At 38.4% G+C, this 19,575-nt stretch overlaps 2 protein-coding genes across 2 annotated transcripts; one reads left to right on the top strand and one right to left on the bottom strand.

Annotated features, from left to right (window-relative positions):
- Positions 1–304: 304 nt before the first annotated feature.
- Positions 305–10,606, bottom strand: LOC124265837 (cilia- and flagella-associated protein 157-like). Its single transcript, XM_046700682.1, is given in 11 exon segments — positions 305–1,200; positions 1,999–2,177; positions 2,180–2,202; positions 3,867–4,075; positions 4,665–4,955; positions 5,488–5,755; positions 6,991–7,023; positions 7,025–7,142; positions 7,765–7,914; positions 8,095–8,216; positions 10,293–10,606. Coding segments are annotated over 11 exon segments (1,707 nt in total). The 5' UTR covers positions 10,454–10,606; the 3' UTR covers positions 305–1,047.
- Positions 10,607–10,785: 179 nt separating this feature from the next.
- On the top strand, positions 10,786–18,836 carry LOC124265831 (phosphatidylinositol N-acetylglucosaminyltransferase subunit C-like). The gene is given in 7 exon segments (XM_046700674.1): positions 10,786–10,885; positions 11,241–11,310; positions 11,916–12,070; positions 13,230–13,398; positions 14,957–15,125; positions 15,984–16,150; positions 17,603–18,836. Coding segments are annotated over 7 exon segments (891 nt in total). The 3' UTR covers positions 17,664–18,836.
- Positions 18,837–19,575: the final 739 nt, after the last annotated feature.

Below are 19,575 nucleotides of genomic sequence, written 5' to 3'. Positions count from 1 at the left end.
TCCACTCATAACTGTATTCAAAGGTGATGGCGGAATGTTCTGTAAACTAACTCGTTACATACTGACCCTGCATGACATTCAGATGGGTGACATGACATGTGACATCATGTGCAACATGACATGTGACATGATGCATGCCATGACGTGTGACATGACATATGACATGATGCATGACATGACGTGTGACAATGTGCAACATGACGTGACATGATGTGCGATGACATGATGCATGACATGTGACATGATGCATGACATGTGACATGACATATTCAAAATGGTGAAAAGATAAGAAAGATGCTGTGACTAAGATGCAGGTTGTTTATTCCTCAAAAAAGAAAGAAAAGAACCAGTGCATTAATAAAATATATCTTTCAGTATCACACAATCAATAGAATTTACATATACACACAACAATATAAACATGGATTTACCATTAACAAAATCTATCCAAGTTTAAATATCACTTTGGTCATAAATTTATACAATGATCAATATTTTGTTTCACTACTTAAATTAACAAATGTACAGATATGCTAATTCTTTGAACAAATAAGATACATAATTGTTATGTACATAAATATATTTGCCAATGAACTGGACGGAATTATATTTAGATGGGTGAAATATGAATTTTAAATTTTGAAGGCTTTAAGTTCATGATTTTGACTTAAAATTAAAATGTCATATAAACAGATATTATTACCTGTAACACAAATTTACCTGAATAAATAACATAAAACTAATTAAATTTTTGATTGAATAAATTCAAAGAACACAGTACATAGGAACCATTAAGATAATTAACAAAATCATGTAACCAGTACATTCAATTCACTTAATTTAATCATATTAGAATTATTTGATAATTGGACATCAAAGTAGAAAGTGAATGTGAAATGGGATAGACACGATTCTCTGAATAGCATGTCTATACCAGAAGTGAAGACTGTGTTCACAGTGAGCTGCGTGATCAGAACGATGTATATTTCATCACAGATGTCATTGATTGGCAAGCCATGCAATGTGCTCAGTGTCAGAAACACAGCATTAGTATACTTTACTGGAAAGTCTCTTGGATGTTGCAATTGGTCCAAGAGTGATTGGTGTCTTGGGTTTATCCAATGAATGAAGCTCTTGCATGACGACATGTTGAGTGGACACTGGTACCCGAGTGAGCAGTTGGTCAGCATAAAACATGGCCTGAAAAAGTAGTTCTAACTGTTACCAACACATTTATACCGAGACGATGGAGATAAGGTTAGAATTGGTCTTCAGCAACCCATGCTTGTTGTAAGAGGTGACTTACAGGTTTGGTTGGTCAGGCTCGCTGACTTGGTTAACACGTCATCACGTACCAATTGCTGAGATTGATGCTCATGATGATTATCACTGGATTATCTGGTCAAGATTCAATTATTCATTGGGATGTTCAGATGTTTAAAATATATGATAATCTACCATGCCATTTAAGTATGTTCATTTTTGATTGGCTGTTACTAAAAAAATTATAGGTGAAAAATGTTCAATAACCACTTCTGAGAGCCAGTTCAATGCACTCATTAACCCTCATTAACCCTCACAAAGGTAAACAAACATGTCGTCTGAAACTGTTACGTTTGACCTTGGTGATTTCTTTGTGTTTGGATCGGATATGGAGGAAAACATTGACCCAGCCTGGTTCCAACATGAAATGACTGAACAATCACCCAAAGTAACTCTAAGTATCGAAGGTATGAGTATGTAAATGTCATAATGTCCAATTTCTAATCGTCGTAGTCTAGGCCTGTTAAAACACTACGCAAGGGTAATGAGTGCATATTTAAAACGCGTTTTCTTCATGGTGCGTATGCTAACGAGTGAGGTTTTAAATGAAACATTTAGCAGCGTTCAACGAACTAGAATCACTTCCAAAATGTAAACACAATAGGATTATCTCCTAATTCATTCATGTCCAACATCAAAGTTTCAGATTGTTTCAATATTGGTTCCTGTTCTCACCTTGGGGACGCTGACTGTCTGGATGCCCACAGAGCGAGTGAGGACCTTCCTGAGGGTGCCGAGTCTGGTGGTGGCCGACAATACCCTCATCTTGTCAAGGTTGGTGGGGATTAGCTGCTTGGGGCGGGGGATGAGGCCGAGGTCACCCAGGTTGTAGTGAGGCAGTGTACCTCCACTGTTGAGATTGGGGACAAGGGTAACTGTCTGTAATGGAATACAAACATTCTTGTACATCCCACAAAGATGTAGAGGAAATGATTCACATTGGATGACTGGGATGTGACATGTTCAGTGCTTTTTATTTGGAAATAAACAGAAAAACAATACAAGCTCATATTTCCTCATCCACCAGGAAAAGTTCACATTTCAGAGAAATACAACTCAAAAGATACTATAGCAAAGAGTGAGTGAGTGGGTGAGTTTGGTTTTATCAATATTCCAGCAATATCATGGTGGGGGACACCAGAAATGAGCATCAGACATTGTACCCATGTGCTATAGCAAAGAAATCATAAAATTATAAGCAACAGGATTAGCAACAACATATTGCAGTGGAGAAACATATAAACTAAAGGTCACTGTGAAGATTCTGCTGTTTATAGCTAACCAGGTATACTATAGAATCTGCATAAACTGGTACTTAAAGAGTTGCTGTTATTATTCAAATGTTTTAACATCAAAATAAGTTGTAATGTAATGTATCATATGTACAAAGTAGTCGTAAATTGCTTTCTAAGATGCCTAGCGGTTAGAACAATCGAAAAAAAATACATTATCAGACAATAAGGTATAGTTTTTTGATGACGTAACAATTGAATGACGTTCTCCCGTCACTGTGCCATTCTAGTGTGCCCCCTCGTGATCGAACCATTTTACATTACGTCACAATGTAAGCGACGTCACGATGCATGTCAGTTGTCATCGCCATCGTCATCGTACGGCCTCCTACAGTAAACTACACCGTTGCATCCAGTTTCTTGGTTTGCTGTTGCTTCACACAGCTAACATCACTGGTGGAAACATTACGTTTATGTTTTACACGACTGTTAAAATGTGTCATTTCGACTCACAAGTTTTCAGCGACACAGTAGCGTTAAGTAATGTTTACATTCCCACAATGCAATTGTGGAATGTCGCTATGACTACTCAACTTCCTCTGGATGTACTGATCTAAACTTACGCTGGTAGTAGAAATGCAACGTTCATATTGTCCCATATGGTTTACGTTAATGACAGATGTAATTAAAATAATTCAGAGAAGATATTTAATCCGAGCGTAAACCGTCATCAAACTGTTATCATTTGTTTTTCTGGTAACATTAGATCTTAGCGTAGGGGCAGACACATCAATAGAACAAGCCCAGTTAGCCCTGTCGCGAGGATTCTTAATTTAGGTCACCGACACCGTTGTTTGTTTTCTGCCTTAAATTAATCGTAATTATCTTTAGAAAGTATTAAATTTGGCATCTTAGAAAGAAATACACTTAGCCCTACCACCATGTATAGTGTAATAAAACACACTTTTGCCCTGAACTATTATAGCGTTAAAGCACTTTCGGGACATAAGCGTCCTCGTGCTTTAACTATAATAGTTCAGGGCAAAAGTGTGTTTTATTACACTATACATTGTGGTAGAGCGAAGTGTATTTCTTACGTATTGTATTAAGAGTTTGCTTGTTTGTTTGTTTGTTGTCCAATACAGCACACAAGAATATTCCAGCTATATGACTGCAGTCTGTAGATAATTGAGTCTGGACCAGACAATCCAGTGATCAACAGCATCGATCTATGCAATAGGGATATGATGACATGTATCAACCAAGTCAACGAGTCTGTCCATTGTTAGGCCACTATTTCCAAGAACCTACCCTCTCCTAATGCCCTTGCCACTGCCAGGTATTTTACTGGCACTTCTCTCCATCTCCTCGAACTGCTTGCCCAGCTCCCCAGGGGGAGGGCCAGCGCCCACTGCTGCAGCACTGTTAAGGAGGATGAGCAGTTGCTCCAGCATGCGGTCCCGGCTCTCCATCTCGTTCAAAGAATCTTCCTCATCTTCCTCCTCCTCTGCATCAGTTTTCTAGGAGATTGACGAAATAGGATTTAAGATCACTATTATGAAACTGACTGACTGACTGACTGAGTTTGGTTTTACGCCGCTTTTAGCAATATTCCAGCAACATCACGGCGGGGGACACCAGAAATGGGCTTCACACATTGTGCCCATGTGGGGATTCGAACCCGGGTCTTCGGAGTGACGAGCCAACGCTTTAACCATTAGGCTACCCCACGGCCCCTATTATGAAACAAATGCTATAATCAAAAATAGCAATTCATGAGAACAACAATAACAACACCAACAACACAAAGACATCAGTGCACCATGTCTGAAAAACTGCAGTCATGGCTAAAATACTGAGCTGAGGTGATCAGAAGCCCCTTATGTTGTCAGAGTTTTGAGTGTTTCTGAGTGTTAGATTTGAAATTATGTTTAGAACTGAAAAAGTTGTACATGTACAGAGGTTGTACATAAACACCTGCCAATCAGCATGGAATCAGAGAGTCTCTGAGAGTCTGAATACCCTGAGAGCCATCTGACATTATTACAGCATACCCTGAGATCTGAAAATCTGAACACAATATTACAGCATACCCTGCTGAACATCTACCCTGAGAGCCATCTCAAGAGTCTGAACACAGTAAGCAGTGTCCGCCAAAACTCTGTCAATCTTGGCCTTGTCCTTCCTCTCCTTTTCCAGGTGACTTGTGACATCTCGTAACTGCTCTTCTTGTTGGTCTTTCTCACTATACAGCTGCTGGTTCTCCTCACGAGTGGACTCCACCTGCTGGCGGAGGAGATCTGATTCGGCATCCCGCTCTCTGTACTCCTCCTCCCTCAGCTCGTACTCTGCTATCATGGCTTCCTGGTTCCGACACTTCTCCGTGAACATCTTAATCATCTGAACATAAACAAAAGCTCTCTTGTGGTACCTTTTGATACAAGGACAGTTTGTGCCAAACATTTTACTCTGGCCATCCAAACTTATCTCATGCTGACATAATGACCAACATAAGGCGATTAATTTTTTAAATTGCTTTCGGATAGTTCAGAATGACTAATAGCAAAATCAAAAGATAATGAAAATGACTATCTTGATATTTGTTTGATCATAATTGTGGACTATAACGATACAAGAAAACACAAATATAGTGAAATTAGTTTCTGTTTGATATCAAATACAATTTGATGTTAAGTAATCAGAACAGAGTTACAGCTAGCCCTCAGTATTTGACAAATCTGACTGCACAGTCATAAAGGTTGCAAAATGGCCGCATTGATGTCAATATATTTATTACCACAGACATCATAAGCATGGTAAGAACAAAACAAAACACCAAAAACGAACTAAAAAGGTCAATTGCTCTCCATTTTCTATTAGTCGCTAATAAATTACTTGTTGAAATTTTCTACCAAAAGATCAAACCATGTACCTTTTGACCGCTGTGATTTTTCTTGAGTAATTCCTTCTCATTTGTTTCCAGCAGCTCAATCTGCTGTTTCTGTTTCTTCTCCCGCTGACGAAGTTCATCGTTCTCCTGAATCAGTTCCATGGTTTTGTCAGACATTTTTGCCAACTGTGCATTGATTGACACATTTTCACGTATTGTCCTTTTGGTTGTCTCAGCCATTTGTTTGTTGGAAACTTTCCTAAACTCTGCAGCAACTTGGTTCACTCTCAGGATCATCTCCTTCTTTAACCTGTCAATTCAGGATGCAATAACAGAAACAGTTTTAACCAATGGCATCAACCTTTTAAAGGAAATTTTGCTGGGATGGAAATTAGGATAAGCCCACTAGCTCCCACAAGTATGGTAAATGTTAAAGGTATTCCCAGGGCTAGAAGATTTTCAAACATTTGGTCCGTCCTGCCACAATCTTGGCAAGTACATGCTCTTGTAAATTTCTATTCTGACAACACAAATATGTAAACCTCCAAATCTATCAAATATATACACAAAATGCATCTCCCAGTTAATACTTACATGTATCGTGTGAGGAGGGAATGCTATCAAAAATGGTTAGTTAAACCTGATTTGCATTGAAAGTATTTGACTTTTTCAAAGATACTTATTTTTAAAATTGAGACGGTTTTTCAATTTTTCCAAGTAAGAAAAGATTAGGGTTAAAATGCACCGGGCAATCTATAGTTTTACTGTCATTGTGAAGATATATTGGGAAATCACAAATCATCATGATCAAAAGGCTGTTATCTAGGTATTTATATACTAGGTTTCTCGAAGTTCTTTCACTGTTAATAATATAACATGTTTTCATCACCATTCTGATACTACTGCAATACATGTACAATAATATAGTAGCAATTATACATACGACTGAGTCAGTGTTGTGGTATGGTGCTTTTTCCGCAATATTCCATCAAAGCCAGGGCCTCCTTTCAAAAAGCACTAAGGTGATTGTAAGTCACTAAGGTAACCGTAGTGCAATGGGAGTTAAGGTTAACCTTAGTAAAGGTTGCTTCGTGAAAAGAGCCCCAGGTTTTCAGTGTGACAAAGAAATGATTTAGCTACTCGGCTATCCCTAGCACTTTGAAACATGTCATAAAACAAACTCATTTTCTTATTCGACATGGTAACAAGGCCTGTCTTACCTGAAGAGTTTGTATATTAGACCAGTTAAAACATTTTTGCCTTTCATGACACTATCTAAGTCACACCATATCTTGTCAGCTTGATACAGGAGGAACACCTGAGGCTATGCACGTCTTAGATCACTTGGAGAAACCTATGGGAGTGAGTTTAATGCTTACAAACCACAAACATAATCAAGGCAAAAATCTGGAATCAAACCACAATCATAGATTCCTGGAACTCCCATGTGATGCAGCTCTGCACAACAAATTGCACCCTGGATGACAGGGCTACCCATCCCCAGGTATAACTATATACCACCACCACAAGCTGATGGTCACTGACCTGTCCTTATCAATGACAGCTTTCTTCTCCAAGATAGATAGCCTCCTTGTGATCTTGATCCTTCTTGGCCAGCTCCTCCTCCATCATGGCAAATTTGGCCATCAAATCCTCCTTCTGTACCTTGAACTCCTCTAGAGACGCCAGCTTGCCACCTAGTACAGGGAGAGTGAAGGAGTTACGTTCAATGATGCTTTGAACATTTCATTTATATCAGAAGGTTGTCGGAAGAAAGCCTGAAGCAATGTCAAAAGCATAATCAGTGTGAACCGAGATTCAAACCAGTGATCATAGGATTCAGGTGTGCACAAGGGAGGCAACTCTGCACAGTGAGTGAGTATGGCTTTACGCCGCTTGTAGCAATATTCCAGCAATATCACGGCGAGGTACATCAGAAATGGGCTTCACACATTGTACCCATGTGGGGAATCGAACCCGGGTTTTCGGTGTGACCAACGAATGCTTTAACCATTAAGCTACCCCACCGACAATGCACAGTGAAATGTGGTGCATTAAACCATTGGGCCACCCATGTCATTACAATGGGGAGGGGGAAAGTATGAATTTATAGAATTACAAAAGTAATATGTGAAAATGACAACTAATGATGACAATGGATCAGCATGACATGATATAGAAATATCATTGTCTGCATGTCATAACAAAATAATGACAGGAGATTACTTCGCGTATCTTTTAACAATGGACTTGATATTTACACCATGGATGAGACGCCTGAAGCTGCTGTCACTACTGCCAACATTATTTATCCCTCACCTAAGATCATGTTCTCCGATGTCAGCTGATCCTTCATCTCCTGGTATTCATTTCTCAAGGACTGCAACTGATTCTCATACGTTTCCTTCTCAGCATCTTTGGCCTGTTGCAAGCCGATGAAACGGTCGTTCAAGTCTGCCAGCTCATCAGCTAAAATGCAAAGTATAAGGTGAAAATAAGGTTTAAGAAAACACAACTTAGAAAATGCTTCCAACTTGACATTTAAAATTACAATTTGATGGAAAATTGATAAATAATTTCTTAAAGCCTCTTATGCATTGTTTATATAGTTTAAGATTTTACAGCTTGTTAACAAATCCAGATGCTTACACTTTTTCTCCACTTGTTGTTTCCAGAAGGACACGATCTCCCTCTTATCTGTGTCCATCTGGTCAAACTTGTCATGGAACTGGGCATTTCCAACTTCAAGCTCATCGCACTTTTTCTGATACCTGGAAGAAGGTCGTTCTAAAACTATTAGTCTGTGGTATCTACAATACGTGCTGTATCTCAGGCAGCTATATGGCAGCAGGGACCAATCAAACAACTGACTATTTAGTTCTCGCTACTGCTAAACGCACTTCTAACAATCCATTATGTGTTATGACAGAATGACCTTCCACTTGACCAATCAGAGCATGGTTTACCAGATCAAGAAAGTTCAGTTAGCATATGATAATTTCTAATCATCATGTCAACCTTCTAAACATTATAAAGGCCAGTGGGGATGAGTACAAGATTTTTCAAGTCAGTATATTCGTTATCGGATGTGTCCTATAAATAAGAAAAAGACTTTGTTTATTTCAATGAATGCAAGTCTGGGACTTATACTGACTGACTGAGTTGTTTGGTTTTACGCCGCTTTTAGCAATATTCCAGCAACATCACGAGACAAAAATGGGCTTCACACATTGTACCCATGTGATTCGAACCGGGTCTTGGCATGACGCAGCGCTTTGACCACTGCTACCCCACCGCCCCTGGGACTTATAACATAGGTAAGGCTGAAATGTCTCAAATGAGTTGAGTACTGGTTTTCAATAATAAGAATTTTTATAATATTTGAATATGAGTCAAGTATTTGACAGACATCAACAAAAACATTTAAGAAAAGAATATATCTTGAGTCACAAACATGCTCATGCTCTGATTTGTTTAAAGCAGATTGGTATAGGTCTGCTTTAGAGAACGATAATAAACGGTTTATTTATAGAAAAATGAAACAAAATTTACACAAGTGGCATAAAGAAAAGACTAAGAAAAAAGGTTGTGATTTGTGGGGTCTAGATGTGTTTGTTATATTTGTAGGTCTTATAAAAATCAAAATGAATCTCCAACAGATCATGAATAATTAATGTTTTCATTTCCTATCCAATTCACCTAGAGTTTGTCACTAGTGACCAATCCTAAAAATGAATTATACATGTAAGTCATTACAGCAACACAATTGGCAATAGCTCACTGGCATGAGACAGTCTGTCTAAAGGTCAGTCTATCTTGAACATCTGGAAGCAAAGATAAATTTTAGGCATTTCAGGCAGTGTTCAATTTTGGTTCCACTATTCTAGCTAGTTCATGTTTAGATTAAGTTGTATCCCAAATGTTTAGATTCAGGTATTGTATCTGGTCAAGTACATTGATAACAACTGGGGCTGGCCTCCACATTATGCTACAAAAGATTTTATGTGGAGAAGTGTCAGTTTTCAGGTTATATTTGGCATATTTAGGATGATTAGTCAGCAGTCGTTACTTTTTCATCTTTGGAAAAAAAAAAAGTTAGCGGTCTTTATTTAAAAAGCTCAAATAGACAACATCTCTATGGGAATGTGGATTTGTTATTCGGTATTCGGTAAAAAGATGGAGATAGATGGTTCTGCTTTCAAAACAATGAATGACATCCTTAAATGCCCTTGACATATTTCTTTTAATGTGTATTCAACGTGTTACAATTAACTTGTTTGCATAGTTCAGTCAATTAGTATGGCAATATTTAATGGCTGAAGGGTCTTGTCTGGTTGGGATATGTATCTTACTATACCTAAACAAAGTCAAATACATAAATGTACCTCTTCCATATTCCTCAACCAAAAACGTAAACAGGCTCATGTTAAATAGTTCCGTGTCTCAGGATTGCAACCGCAATGCTTGTGAATGATTGTTTCTTATATGACACAATTGAAATTGCATCTCATACAATAGTATGACAGTTCCGACTGTAGAATGGACACGTCCTGGGGTATGTTTCTGTAGATTTTGGCTAGGGTACATTTCTGTACAGTCAACAACAACCCCTTCATCATCAGTATTTTAAAAATAGGATTATAGATACGGCAACTGCTAATCGACGAGTGTTCATGTAAAAGTCCTCATAATAATTTGTATACAATCTTTTTTAATAAATCAATACCTGATATTAATGACAAATTCAGACAATGCTTTGAGTCTGACACTGCATCGCCACTTTGCTAATTTATTTACAAAATTCTACAAATGATAACAATACTGATGATATGAAAACAATAGCAAACCTGACGAGTCTATTCTCAAGATCTCTGATTTGTATCAGGAAAAATTCTTTGGACAATTCGTTGAGCTGTTCGGTGGAAACTTTGGCTGGAGATCCACGTCCAGACTTCTTTCCACTCTTTTTCCCCTTCTTCTTTCCGCTCTTCTTCTTCTTGGGCGGCATGACTGTTTACTTATGTGTGACAATGAAACTATTAACTGTCAAACCATCAACAATAACTATCAGTATGTAATTACTGACATCTACAACTTATGATGGGCGTTTAAATGTTTACACATTCACATAAATTCATCAGCCGTCCGCCATATTTGTTGTCATAACCCGTGACGTCATGTCCATAGAAACGAGTAATTTGTCAATATACTTTTTGACAAACACATGTTCATGAAGTATATTCAGATCATATCTAACAATAATTATGCTATCATAAAAAATCATAATATAAAACTAAACCCATCAATAACTTTCGTATACCACATCACGTGATCGTCAAAATGGCCGCCAAACCCAAGTGGCGAAAGATCCTCTACGAAGATCAAGGTGTACCTGATAACTACGTCGACGCTAGTTTCTTGGATGAATTAAAGAAGAATTGTATGTTTGAGTATTTCTTCTAACAAAAATTGTCAATGTCTTACTCGAACGACTCGTGAATGAAGCGTTTTGTCAATGCTGACTGGTGATATGAGGAGGTTAAATGTTCGATCTGTGAAGGTCCTTATGATAAGTGATGATCGCAGTTGCCATGTGTTGCAAATGTACTTACTGTATTATTATGGCAGTAAGTCATTTCAATTTAGTAATGACTTTTAAAAACTTAGAAATACTCATCTCTGCTCTGACGCAAACAAAGACAAATGTATATGTGTTTGATATATGCAATATTTCAATAAACCGTACGTGTTCGTGGTTCTGTAAATCTATTTAATAAAAGCCTTTTTTCCACCAGTGTACACCCGGAAGTATGAATACCTACCTCTGGTTTACGAGTCAGGAGTGATTACTCAGCATCTTAGCAGGTACCAGTAGCATAAACCACTGTGTCACAAGTTCCAGAGGGTACATAGGTGGCTTTTTGGCCAGATGCTTTACTTTGCTTAGTTTCTGATCACTGGTTTCAATTCCATGAATATCCTAAAATAATCCCTGTCTTCCAATATTAATTATTTATTATCGCTTCACAAAAGTTGTAAGTTTCTACAACATGAACAACATGAAAAATTTGCTGATAAGCAGCAGTCTAACATAGCATTACACATGTTATGTGGGGATTCATTTATATTCATTATAATTTGGATTAAAAATACTGTTCATATAAGTATCTGTCAAAACATATACCATAAGACAGAAATGATGATGTGTAGACTCTAAAAATGTTGTGTCTCTTTAAGACCTTTTAAAATCCCAATTTTCATTAAAATAGTTTGTGGTAATGTATATCTTGATTATGTGGAGCCACCATAAACTTTACAAACACACCTTCAATTGTATTTGTGAGAGAGACACTTTCTTCTCATTGGTACACTTAAACCTTATATGGTACACCTTTAAGTTTGTGCTCTTGTGGCACACTTCATGTTAATGGGGCTATTTTACATTTTGCCTCTGGCTCTGGTTGTTTCAGCGTCTGCTTGTTTGTGGTAGTGTTTGTGTACATGAATGAGAAGTGGTTGTCGGCAGAGAGTCTTTGTGCTGTGTCAACCGGGGTGACTGTCATTGCATACCTCCTCAACGATGTCATCGATGGTGGACAGAGTCGGTCTCAGTCCAAGAGGACAAGTAAGCTTATTGTCTTTGTAGGCGGTATCTAAGATACAAAACCAGTAGTACTATTTGCACTGTAAACATCATCTCCTTGGGACCAGTGAAACTTAAACTGCTTGTTACCACCAATAATCATGATAATGGAAGCACAGGGCTCCAGATAATTTATCAACATCAGGAGTACGTACTCCTTATTTTTTCAATATATGAGTACTGGAAAACAATAAGAGTACATTTAGAGTACTGAATGGAATTTAATGGTGTATCATTAAACTTGTGCTTCGTTTCATATATGCATGACAGCATTGCTACTCTGGTGTAAACGGTCAATAAACAATTAAACAATACTTTTTCAGATAAATATATCTGTAAATGATTTTAAGACCGTACGGAATTGCTGTGGTGCGTATCTGCTACGTTTTCTAAATTATTTCCTACCGTATTGTGTATATTTTTTATCCGTACCTACCGATACGGCCCTTATCTGGAGCCCTGGAAGCAGAGTTCAAGAGGTTCAAATCCAATTTTGATATGGTGGGGTAGTCTAGTGGTTAAAGCGTTTGGTCGTCACGCCGAAGACCTGGGTTTGTTTCCCCACATGGGCACAATGTGTGAAGCCCATTTCTGGTGTCCCCCGCCGTGATATTGCTGGAATATTGCTAAAAGCAGAGTAAAACCCAACTCACTCACTCACTCACTCTTTTTATTATGGAGAGATTCAGTATTTTGGAATATTTGATTCAATATCAATACTGACAGCAGTGGCCATATTTGTCGATAAGTGTTGAACAATGGTACAGTGGCATTTGTTGATGCATATGCATTATTCTGTGCTCGGTAAAACCTTGCATGCCTGGCTCAGTATGCAGTCAGTTTGATGAAGAATAGTTCCCAGGACCCATTGTACATGCTGGTTACAAGAGCTGACAGAAAAATGTGGATAGTGTGCTGTCAGCCAAATGTTTACATCAGTAATTTACTATCATGATAATATTATTGATGATTAACATGATTAATGATATATTATGATGCAATTTCATGTCATGTTCTTTGATATAGTATACAATATGAAATATATTGATGTTAGTAGCATTAGATAAATATGCAATTTATGTAATGATATCATAATTATGATTAAAAATTGAAAAAATATACATGTTCCTTTCTTTTCCAGTGATGGACGATCTGAAGACAGCCGTTCTGTTCTCCGGCTTCAGTTTTGGACTCTCACCGATCTTAGTGTCACTGACAGAGACGGTCAGCACGGACACGATCTATGCCATGACGACTGTCATGTTGCTGGCCAATGTCCTGTTCCATGACTACGGTACAAGTGCTGCCATGTAGGTGTAAATGTTTTACAAAAGAATGAGCATGACCAATTGCCGTAGCGTGTCAGGCTTTTACAGGAGGGAATGGTATAAGACAGTAGTTAATTATACCAGTGGGGTCCAACCCTGATGAACCCGTAAAGATCTAAGCAAACCAAAATCCATGTAATCAGTCCCTTAATTAGAAAAGCAGAGAATTTCCCACTTGAATATGTCAGCATATAAAATAGTTTTGAAATGTGGCCTGTCCAAGGACAAACTGTCCAAAAAAAGTGACCAGTCCTGAACAAATACAGCCAGTCCCAAAAAACTAAAACTCTGCATTGAAACCAAGTTAAGTTTATATTTTTCAAATATTTCCCCCGACCAAAGGATGGCCTTACTTATTTAACAGAAATAGACTGTCAAGGACGGTGGGACGGGCTATATTTTATACACTGAATCAGTGCAAAAGAGCCACTGGCCCGCTAGCCCGTGGCTAGTAAAAATCTCGCTGGGCCAGTAAATCTTCACAGTCACTGCACTGAATATGTACTTAAAGCTGCCTTGAGTGGCATTGGTAACTTGATGTGATGGACAAGGGCATATTGTCTTTCATTCTTGGATTCTGATTGCTTGAGAGACATTTTGTTATTTTCAAGGTACTTTTTTAACATTCAATGCTCAAACAGCTGACTGGTTGGCATTACATTCGCAACATACCAAGTAAGCATGTTAAGATTCCAGTCTGGATATTTACAATATTTTCCAACTGAAATATGTCTAAGGGAAGTAACTCTTGTTTGTTCAGTGGTCTGCTAGTTTTCTATGTTTAGTAAACTGTATTTTTATCAAACACACTTATAACAAACTGAAGTACATAAGGAACGGATTTTAATCCAAGCCACTTGCTGCATATGTTAGCTGAACTTTGGTCATAACTAACATTGATAATCCCTTGAGTTCATTGTTATTGAACCAGAGTTTACAGTTTGTGAAAAAAATGAACAATTTGTATAAATCCCAAACTGGTATTCTTACTGATTTGGACCAAATCATGTGTGTAACATACCTGCATTAAATTTATGTGTAAGGTAAGAAAAGTTTCTAATAAAAGGTGTGCACCAATTCCTCGGATACATAGGGGATGTACCCTCAACGTTAATAATTCATGTCAACCTCAAGGCTGATGGACAGCTTCTAATGTCAATTTCATCTCATGCTTGACAAAGATGTTGATCTGCTTGTCGTAAGAGGCCACTAACGGGATCGGGTGGTCAGGCTTGCTGACTTGGTTGACACATGTCATTGGTTCCCAATTGCGCAGATCGATGCTCATGCTGTTGATCACTGGATTGTCTGGTCTAGATTCAATTATTTACAGACCGCTGCCATATAGCTGGAATATTGCTGAGTGCGGCGTAAAACTAAACTCACTCACAAAGATGTTGATCTACACAAAATATCACTTCTATTGTAACTATGGTCAAAAGGAAATTGTCCATAAAGTTTCTTCTACATGAAGCTGGTTTGAGTGCATGATGTCACATCTTGTCCTATCCTACAGTCAGGAACTATGCTGATGTTTCAGTGTGTCAGGTCAGGAACTATGCTGCTTCTGTCTCTAAGCTCAAAGCGCAGCGACGTTTGCATCTGTGTGCCTGGCTTCTCGTCTGAACACCACCTGGCATGCCTTCACGACCATTGTCTTCGCTTTTGAGCTGTTCGCTCTGTGGCCAGTCCTGAGGCGGAAACTGAAGGTATGTGTTTGTTTGCCTGTTCCCAGACTCAAGAAAGTTTCACAGCAGATACAGAAACAGCTTCCATCTTTCTGTCAGTCTGTCATGTTTATTTTGTGTTCAACATCTCTGAGGGGCGGTGGGGTAGCCTAGTGGTTAAAGCTTTGGCTCGTCACACCGAAGACCCGGGTTCGAATCCCCACATGGGTACAATGTGTGAAGCCCATTTCTGGTGTCCCCCTGCCGTGATGTTGCTGAATATTGCTAAAAGCGGCGTAAAACCAAACTCAGTCAGTCAGTCAACATCTCTGAAACCGTTCAGTATTTGACTATGAAATTTGCTATACATGCCAGGCATGCATTGAATCAGAGCAATTTGGGATTTCCTTAGCATGTCTTAAACTTGAATATTATCCAGTTGTGTAGATTGATGCTCATGCTGTTGACCTCTGGATAATCTGATTCAGACTCAATTATTTACAGACTGTCGCTATGTAGCTGGAATATTGCTGTGTGTGGTGTTAAACAACAAACCAAACCTTTAGATTTCATCAGAATCTTTAGCACCAAATTTTCTTTAAATCACTTTCAATATTTGTATGAGAATGCAGTTAAAGTGTCATCAAATTATTTTTTCATGAGTCAATTGACAGCCTTGAGACTCTATTTCGTTTATTTTGGTGGAAAATCTTTGGGAAAACACCAAGGATAATGCATGCATACTTAAAAGTTGGCGCCAGTATAGTGATGAGTTGACTTCAAAGAATTTCAAAGCAACAGAATGTGTTACAGGTTTAATTTTAATTAGAGAAAAACATACTTTCAGGTTATAGCATGAATTAGAAGATAAGGCCCATTATGTGATATACGTGTTTTCAGACTAATGCACCCAAAAGCCAGGTTCCACTGACTGTTCTCCTGGGGGGCGGGGCATTCATGTTGCTGTTGTCCATCACAACAGCAGGTGCTGTGTTGTTTGCTGTGTTCCACGTGTTCATCACGTTCATCTGCCCCTGCTGGCTCACCAGACTACAGCTGTATAAAAAGTGAGTATGATTCAATCAGTTCACCATACTTCAGCTGTATAAAAAGTGAGTATGATTCAATCAGTTCACCATACTTCAGCTGTATAAAAAGTGAGTATGATTCAATCAGTTCACCATACTTCAGCTGTATAAAAAGTGAGTATGATTCAATCAGTTCACCATACTTCAGCTGTATAAAAAGTGAGTATGATTCAATCAGTTCACCATACTTCAGCTGTATAAAAACTGAGTATGATTCAATCAGTTCACCATACTTCAGCTGTATAAAAAGTGAGCATGATTCAATCAGTTCACCATACTTCAGCTGTATAAAAAGTGAGTATGATTCAATCAGTTCACCATACTTCAGCTGTATAAAAAGTGAGTATGATTCAATCAGTTCACCATACTTCAGCTGTATAAAAAGTGAGTATGATTCAATCAGTTCACCAGACTTCAGCTGTATAAAAAGTGAGTATGATTCAATCAGTTCACCATACTTCAGCTGTATAAAAAGTGAGTATGATTCAATCAGTTCACCATACTTCAGCTGTATAAAAAGTGAGTATGATTCATCCAGTTCATAAAAGTGAGTCATTCAATCAGTTCACCATACTTCAGCTGTATATAAAAGTGAGTATGAGTATGATTCAATCAGTTCACCATACTTCAGCTGTATAAAAAGTGAGTATGATTCAATCAGTTCACCATACTTCAGCTGTATAAAAAGTGAGTATGATTCAATCAGTTCACCATACTTCAGCTGTATAAAAGTGAGTATGATTCAATCAGTTCACCACACTTCAGCTGTATAAAAAGTGAGTATGATTCAATCAGTTCACCATACTTCAGCTGTATAAAAGTGAGTATGATTCAATCAGTTCACCATACTTCAGCTGTATAAAAAGTGAGTATGATTCAATCAGTTCACCATACTTCAGCTGTATAAAAAGTGAGTATGATTCAATCAGTTCACCATACTTCAGCTGTATAAAAACTGAGTATGATTCAATCAGTTCACCAGACTACAGCTGTATAAAAAGTGAGTATGATTCAATCAGTTCACCATACTTCAGCTGTATAAGAAGTGAGTATGATTCATCAGGCTCACCATACTTCAGCTGTATAAAAAGTGAGTATGATTCATCAGGCTCACCATACTTCAGCTGTATAAAAGCTGAGTATGATTCAATCAGTTCACCATACTTCAGCTGTATAAAAACTGAGTATGATTCAATCAGTTCACCATACTTCACCTGTAAAAAAGTGAGTATGCTGATTTTGATGACTCAACCTGCTCATCAGACTACAGCTGTATAAAAATGTGCTGATTTAATGCTCAAATTATCTTACCAGTTGTCAGCTGTGCATGACTTCTTTAACTGTAATGTTTGAGAAACAAATGTTTTCAGACAATATAGAAAGAAAGTTTATTATCATACTTTGTTTGAACATAGAATTTGTTGTTTTCAGTAACATCTACGGTCCGTGGGATGAAGCTGTGATCAAACCTGATCCATCAGCATCTAGATGACGTCGCTGTAATATAGGCATGTGAATGAGAGAAACTTTGAATGGTCAGTGTGTGATTGTCTCTGTCTAAGTCAGACATTTAGTGGGGGATGGGGATAAGTCTGGATTTCTTACCCAGGTACCAAACCCGTGAAGACCCGGGTTAGAACTGGTCTCCAGCAACCTATGCTTGTTGACAAGCAGGATTGGGTGGTCAGGGTTGTTGACTTGGTTGACACATGTCATTGTATTCCATAGCATTGGTTGATGCTCATGATGTCAATCACTGGATTGTTTGGTCCGATTATTACAGACCTGATTGTTTACAGATCACTGTCATATAGCTTGATCTTGGTGAGGTGTGGCATTAAACTCACCAACAAACCCTGTATCTGACCCCAAAACCCACCTGGGTACCCATGGCACACCAGCCTTCAGTTACATTCATCGAGATTTCATTTACATTGAGATCATAAATAACATGATTTTGTGTATACGGCTCACATTATTTCCAAGAACATACAGTGATATAGAGTAGGGTGTCACTAGGAACAATTGTTGAAGTCCTTCAGGTACCTGGATCCTGCTCAGTACCTTCTCGACCTGGGTACCCGAGTTACCCTGCCCTTGTGTTATATGTATGTTCCATGTATGTATACATGTGTATATGTATGTATGTATGTATGTATGTATGTATGTATGTATGTATGTATGTGTGTATGTGTATGTATGTATGTATGTATGTATGTATGTGCCCTATGTGTGTATGTATGTATGTATGTAATAGATTTATAGAGCGCTCTAATATCCACCTCAAAGATGCTCGTGGTGGTGGGGTAGCCTAGTGGTTAAAGTGTTCGCTCGTCACGCCGAAGACCCGGGTTCAATTCCCCACATGGGTGCAATGTGTGAAGCCCATTTCTGGTGTCCCCCGCCGTGATATTGCTGGAATATTGCTAAAAGCGGCATAAAACCTAACTCACTCACTCACTCACTCAGAGATGCTCAGTGGCGTCAGGGACAAATTATGCTTAAAGCTCAGACATGTTTATCCATGGTTAACCCAAGCTGCCTGTGAGGCTTGGTTTTGTTTGTTGAGGAAGCTCCGGTTACTGTTTGGGAGTTCCGGTTCTTGGAACCAGATCTGATCTTTACTGAATATTTCAGTCTATAAATTATTTATATTTGCATCATGTATCTGTTCTCCTGTTATACATGTAGAGGGTGATAAAGTATCATTCTTTAAAAGTCAGCTGCAGCATTTAGAACATAATCAAAACGGAAAAAATTGGTTGCCTTGGCTGAGAAGAGGATGAGAGTGGAATTGAGTGCCATGTTTCACATGATATATGAACCTGTGGGGCTGAAAGAGAAAACATTTCAGTGTACATGCAGGGTTGTTGAGGGATGATTTGGACCATCTCCGACATCTTAGACTGGTGCCTTACCTTTGTTCTTCGTCAACTGTTCTTCGTCAACTGTTCTTCGTCAACTGTTCTTAGATACTGCAGCACAAATCCATCAACACACGGTCAGGCATTTTTGTACTTGAATGTCACCCCAGATCAGTTCTGTTGCGAAAACGTTTTTGTTTTTTTAAATACAATCTAGATATTTCGCAGCATTCAAGTTCCCGCCAATCAGAATAATTTGAACATTCGTGTAGCCCTCATTCTTGCTGGGATCCTAAAACCAACACCTCCAAAGTATTCTCCTTGAAGAACACGAGGTGAAACTTAAGGCTCCCTGGACGCTAGTAGTTTCCACCATCGAAAAGGTTGAGTGGCATTGGAATGTTATATGATATGAAGGATTGTATAGGGAACATTTACATCAATTTCTTGTGTTATTTCGTGCCAAAATCTTGCAACATCAGCGAAAGTGTGTTTGGTTGGGTATATTCGAGATTTACCCGAACATTTTCACTGGTGAAG

This window comes from Haliotis rubra, unplaced genomic scaffold (genome assembly GCF_003918875.1).
Source record: "Haliotis rubra isolate DU_JTF1 unplaced genomic scaffold, ASM391887v1 Scf998, whole genome shotgun sequence".
In the NCBI taxonomy this organism is placed as follows: Eukaryota; Metazoa; Mollusca; class Gastropoda; order Lepetellida; family Haliotidae; genus Haliotis; species Haliotis rubra.
This window is presented reverse-complemented; position numbering and strand designations above follow the sequence as displayed.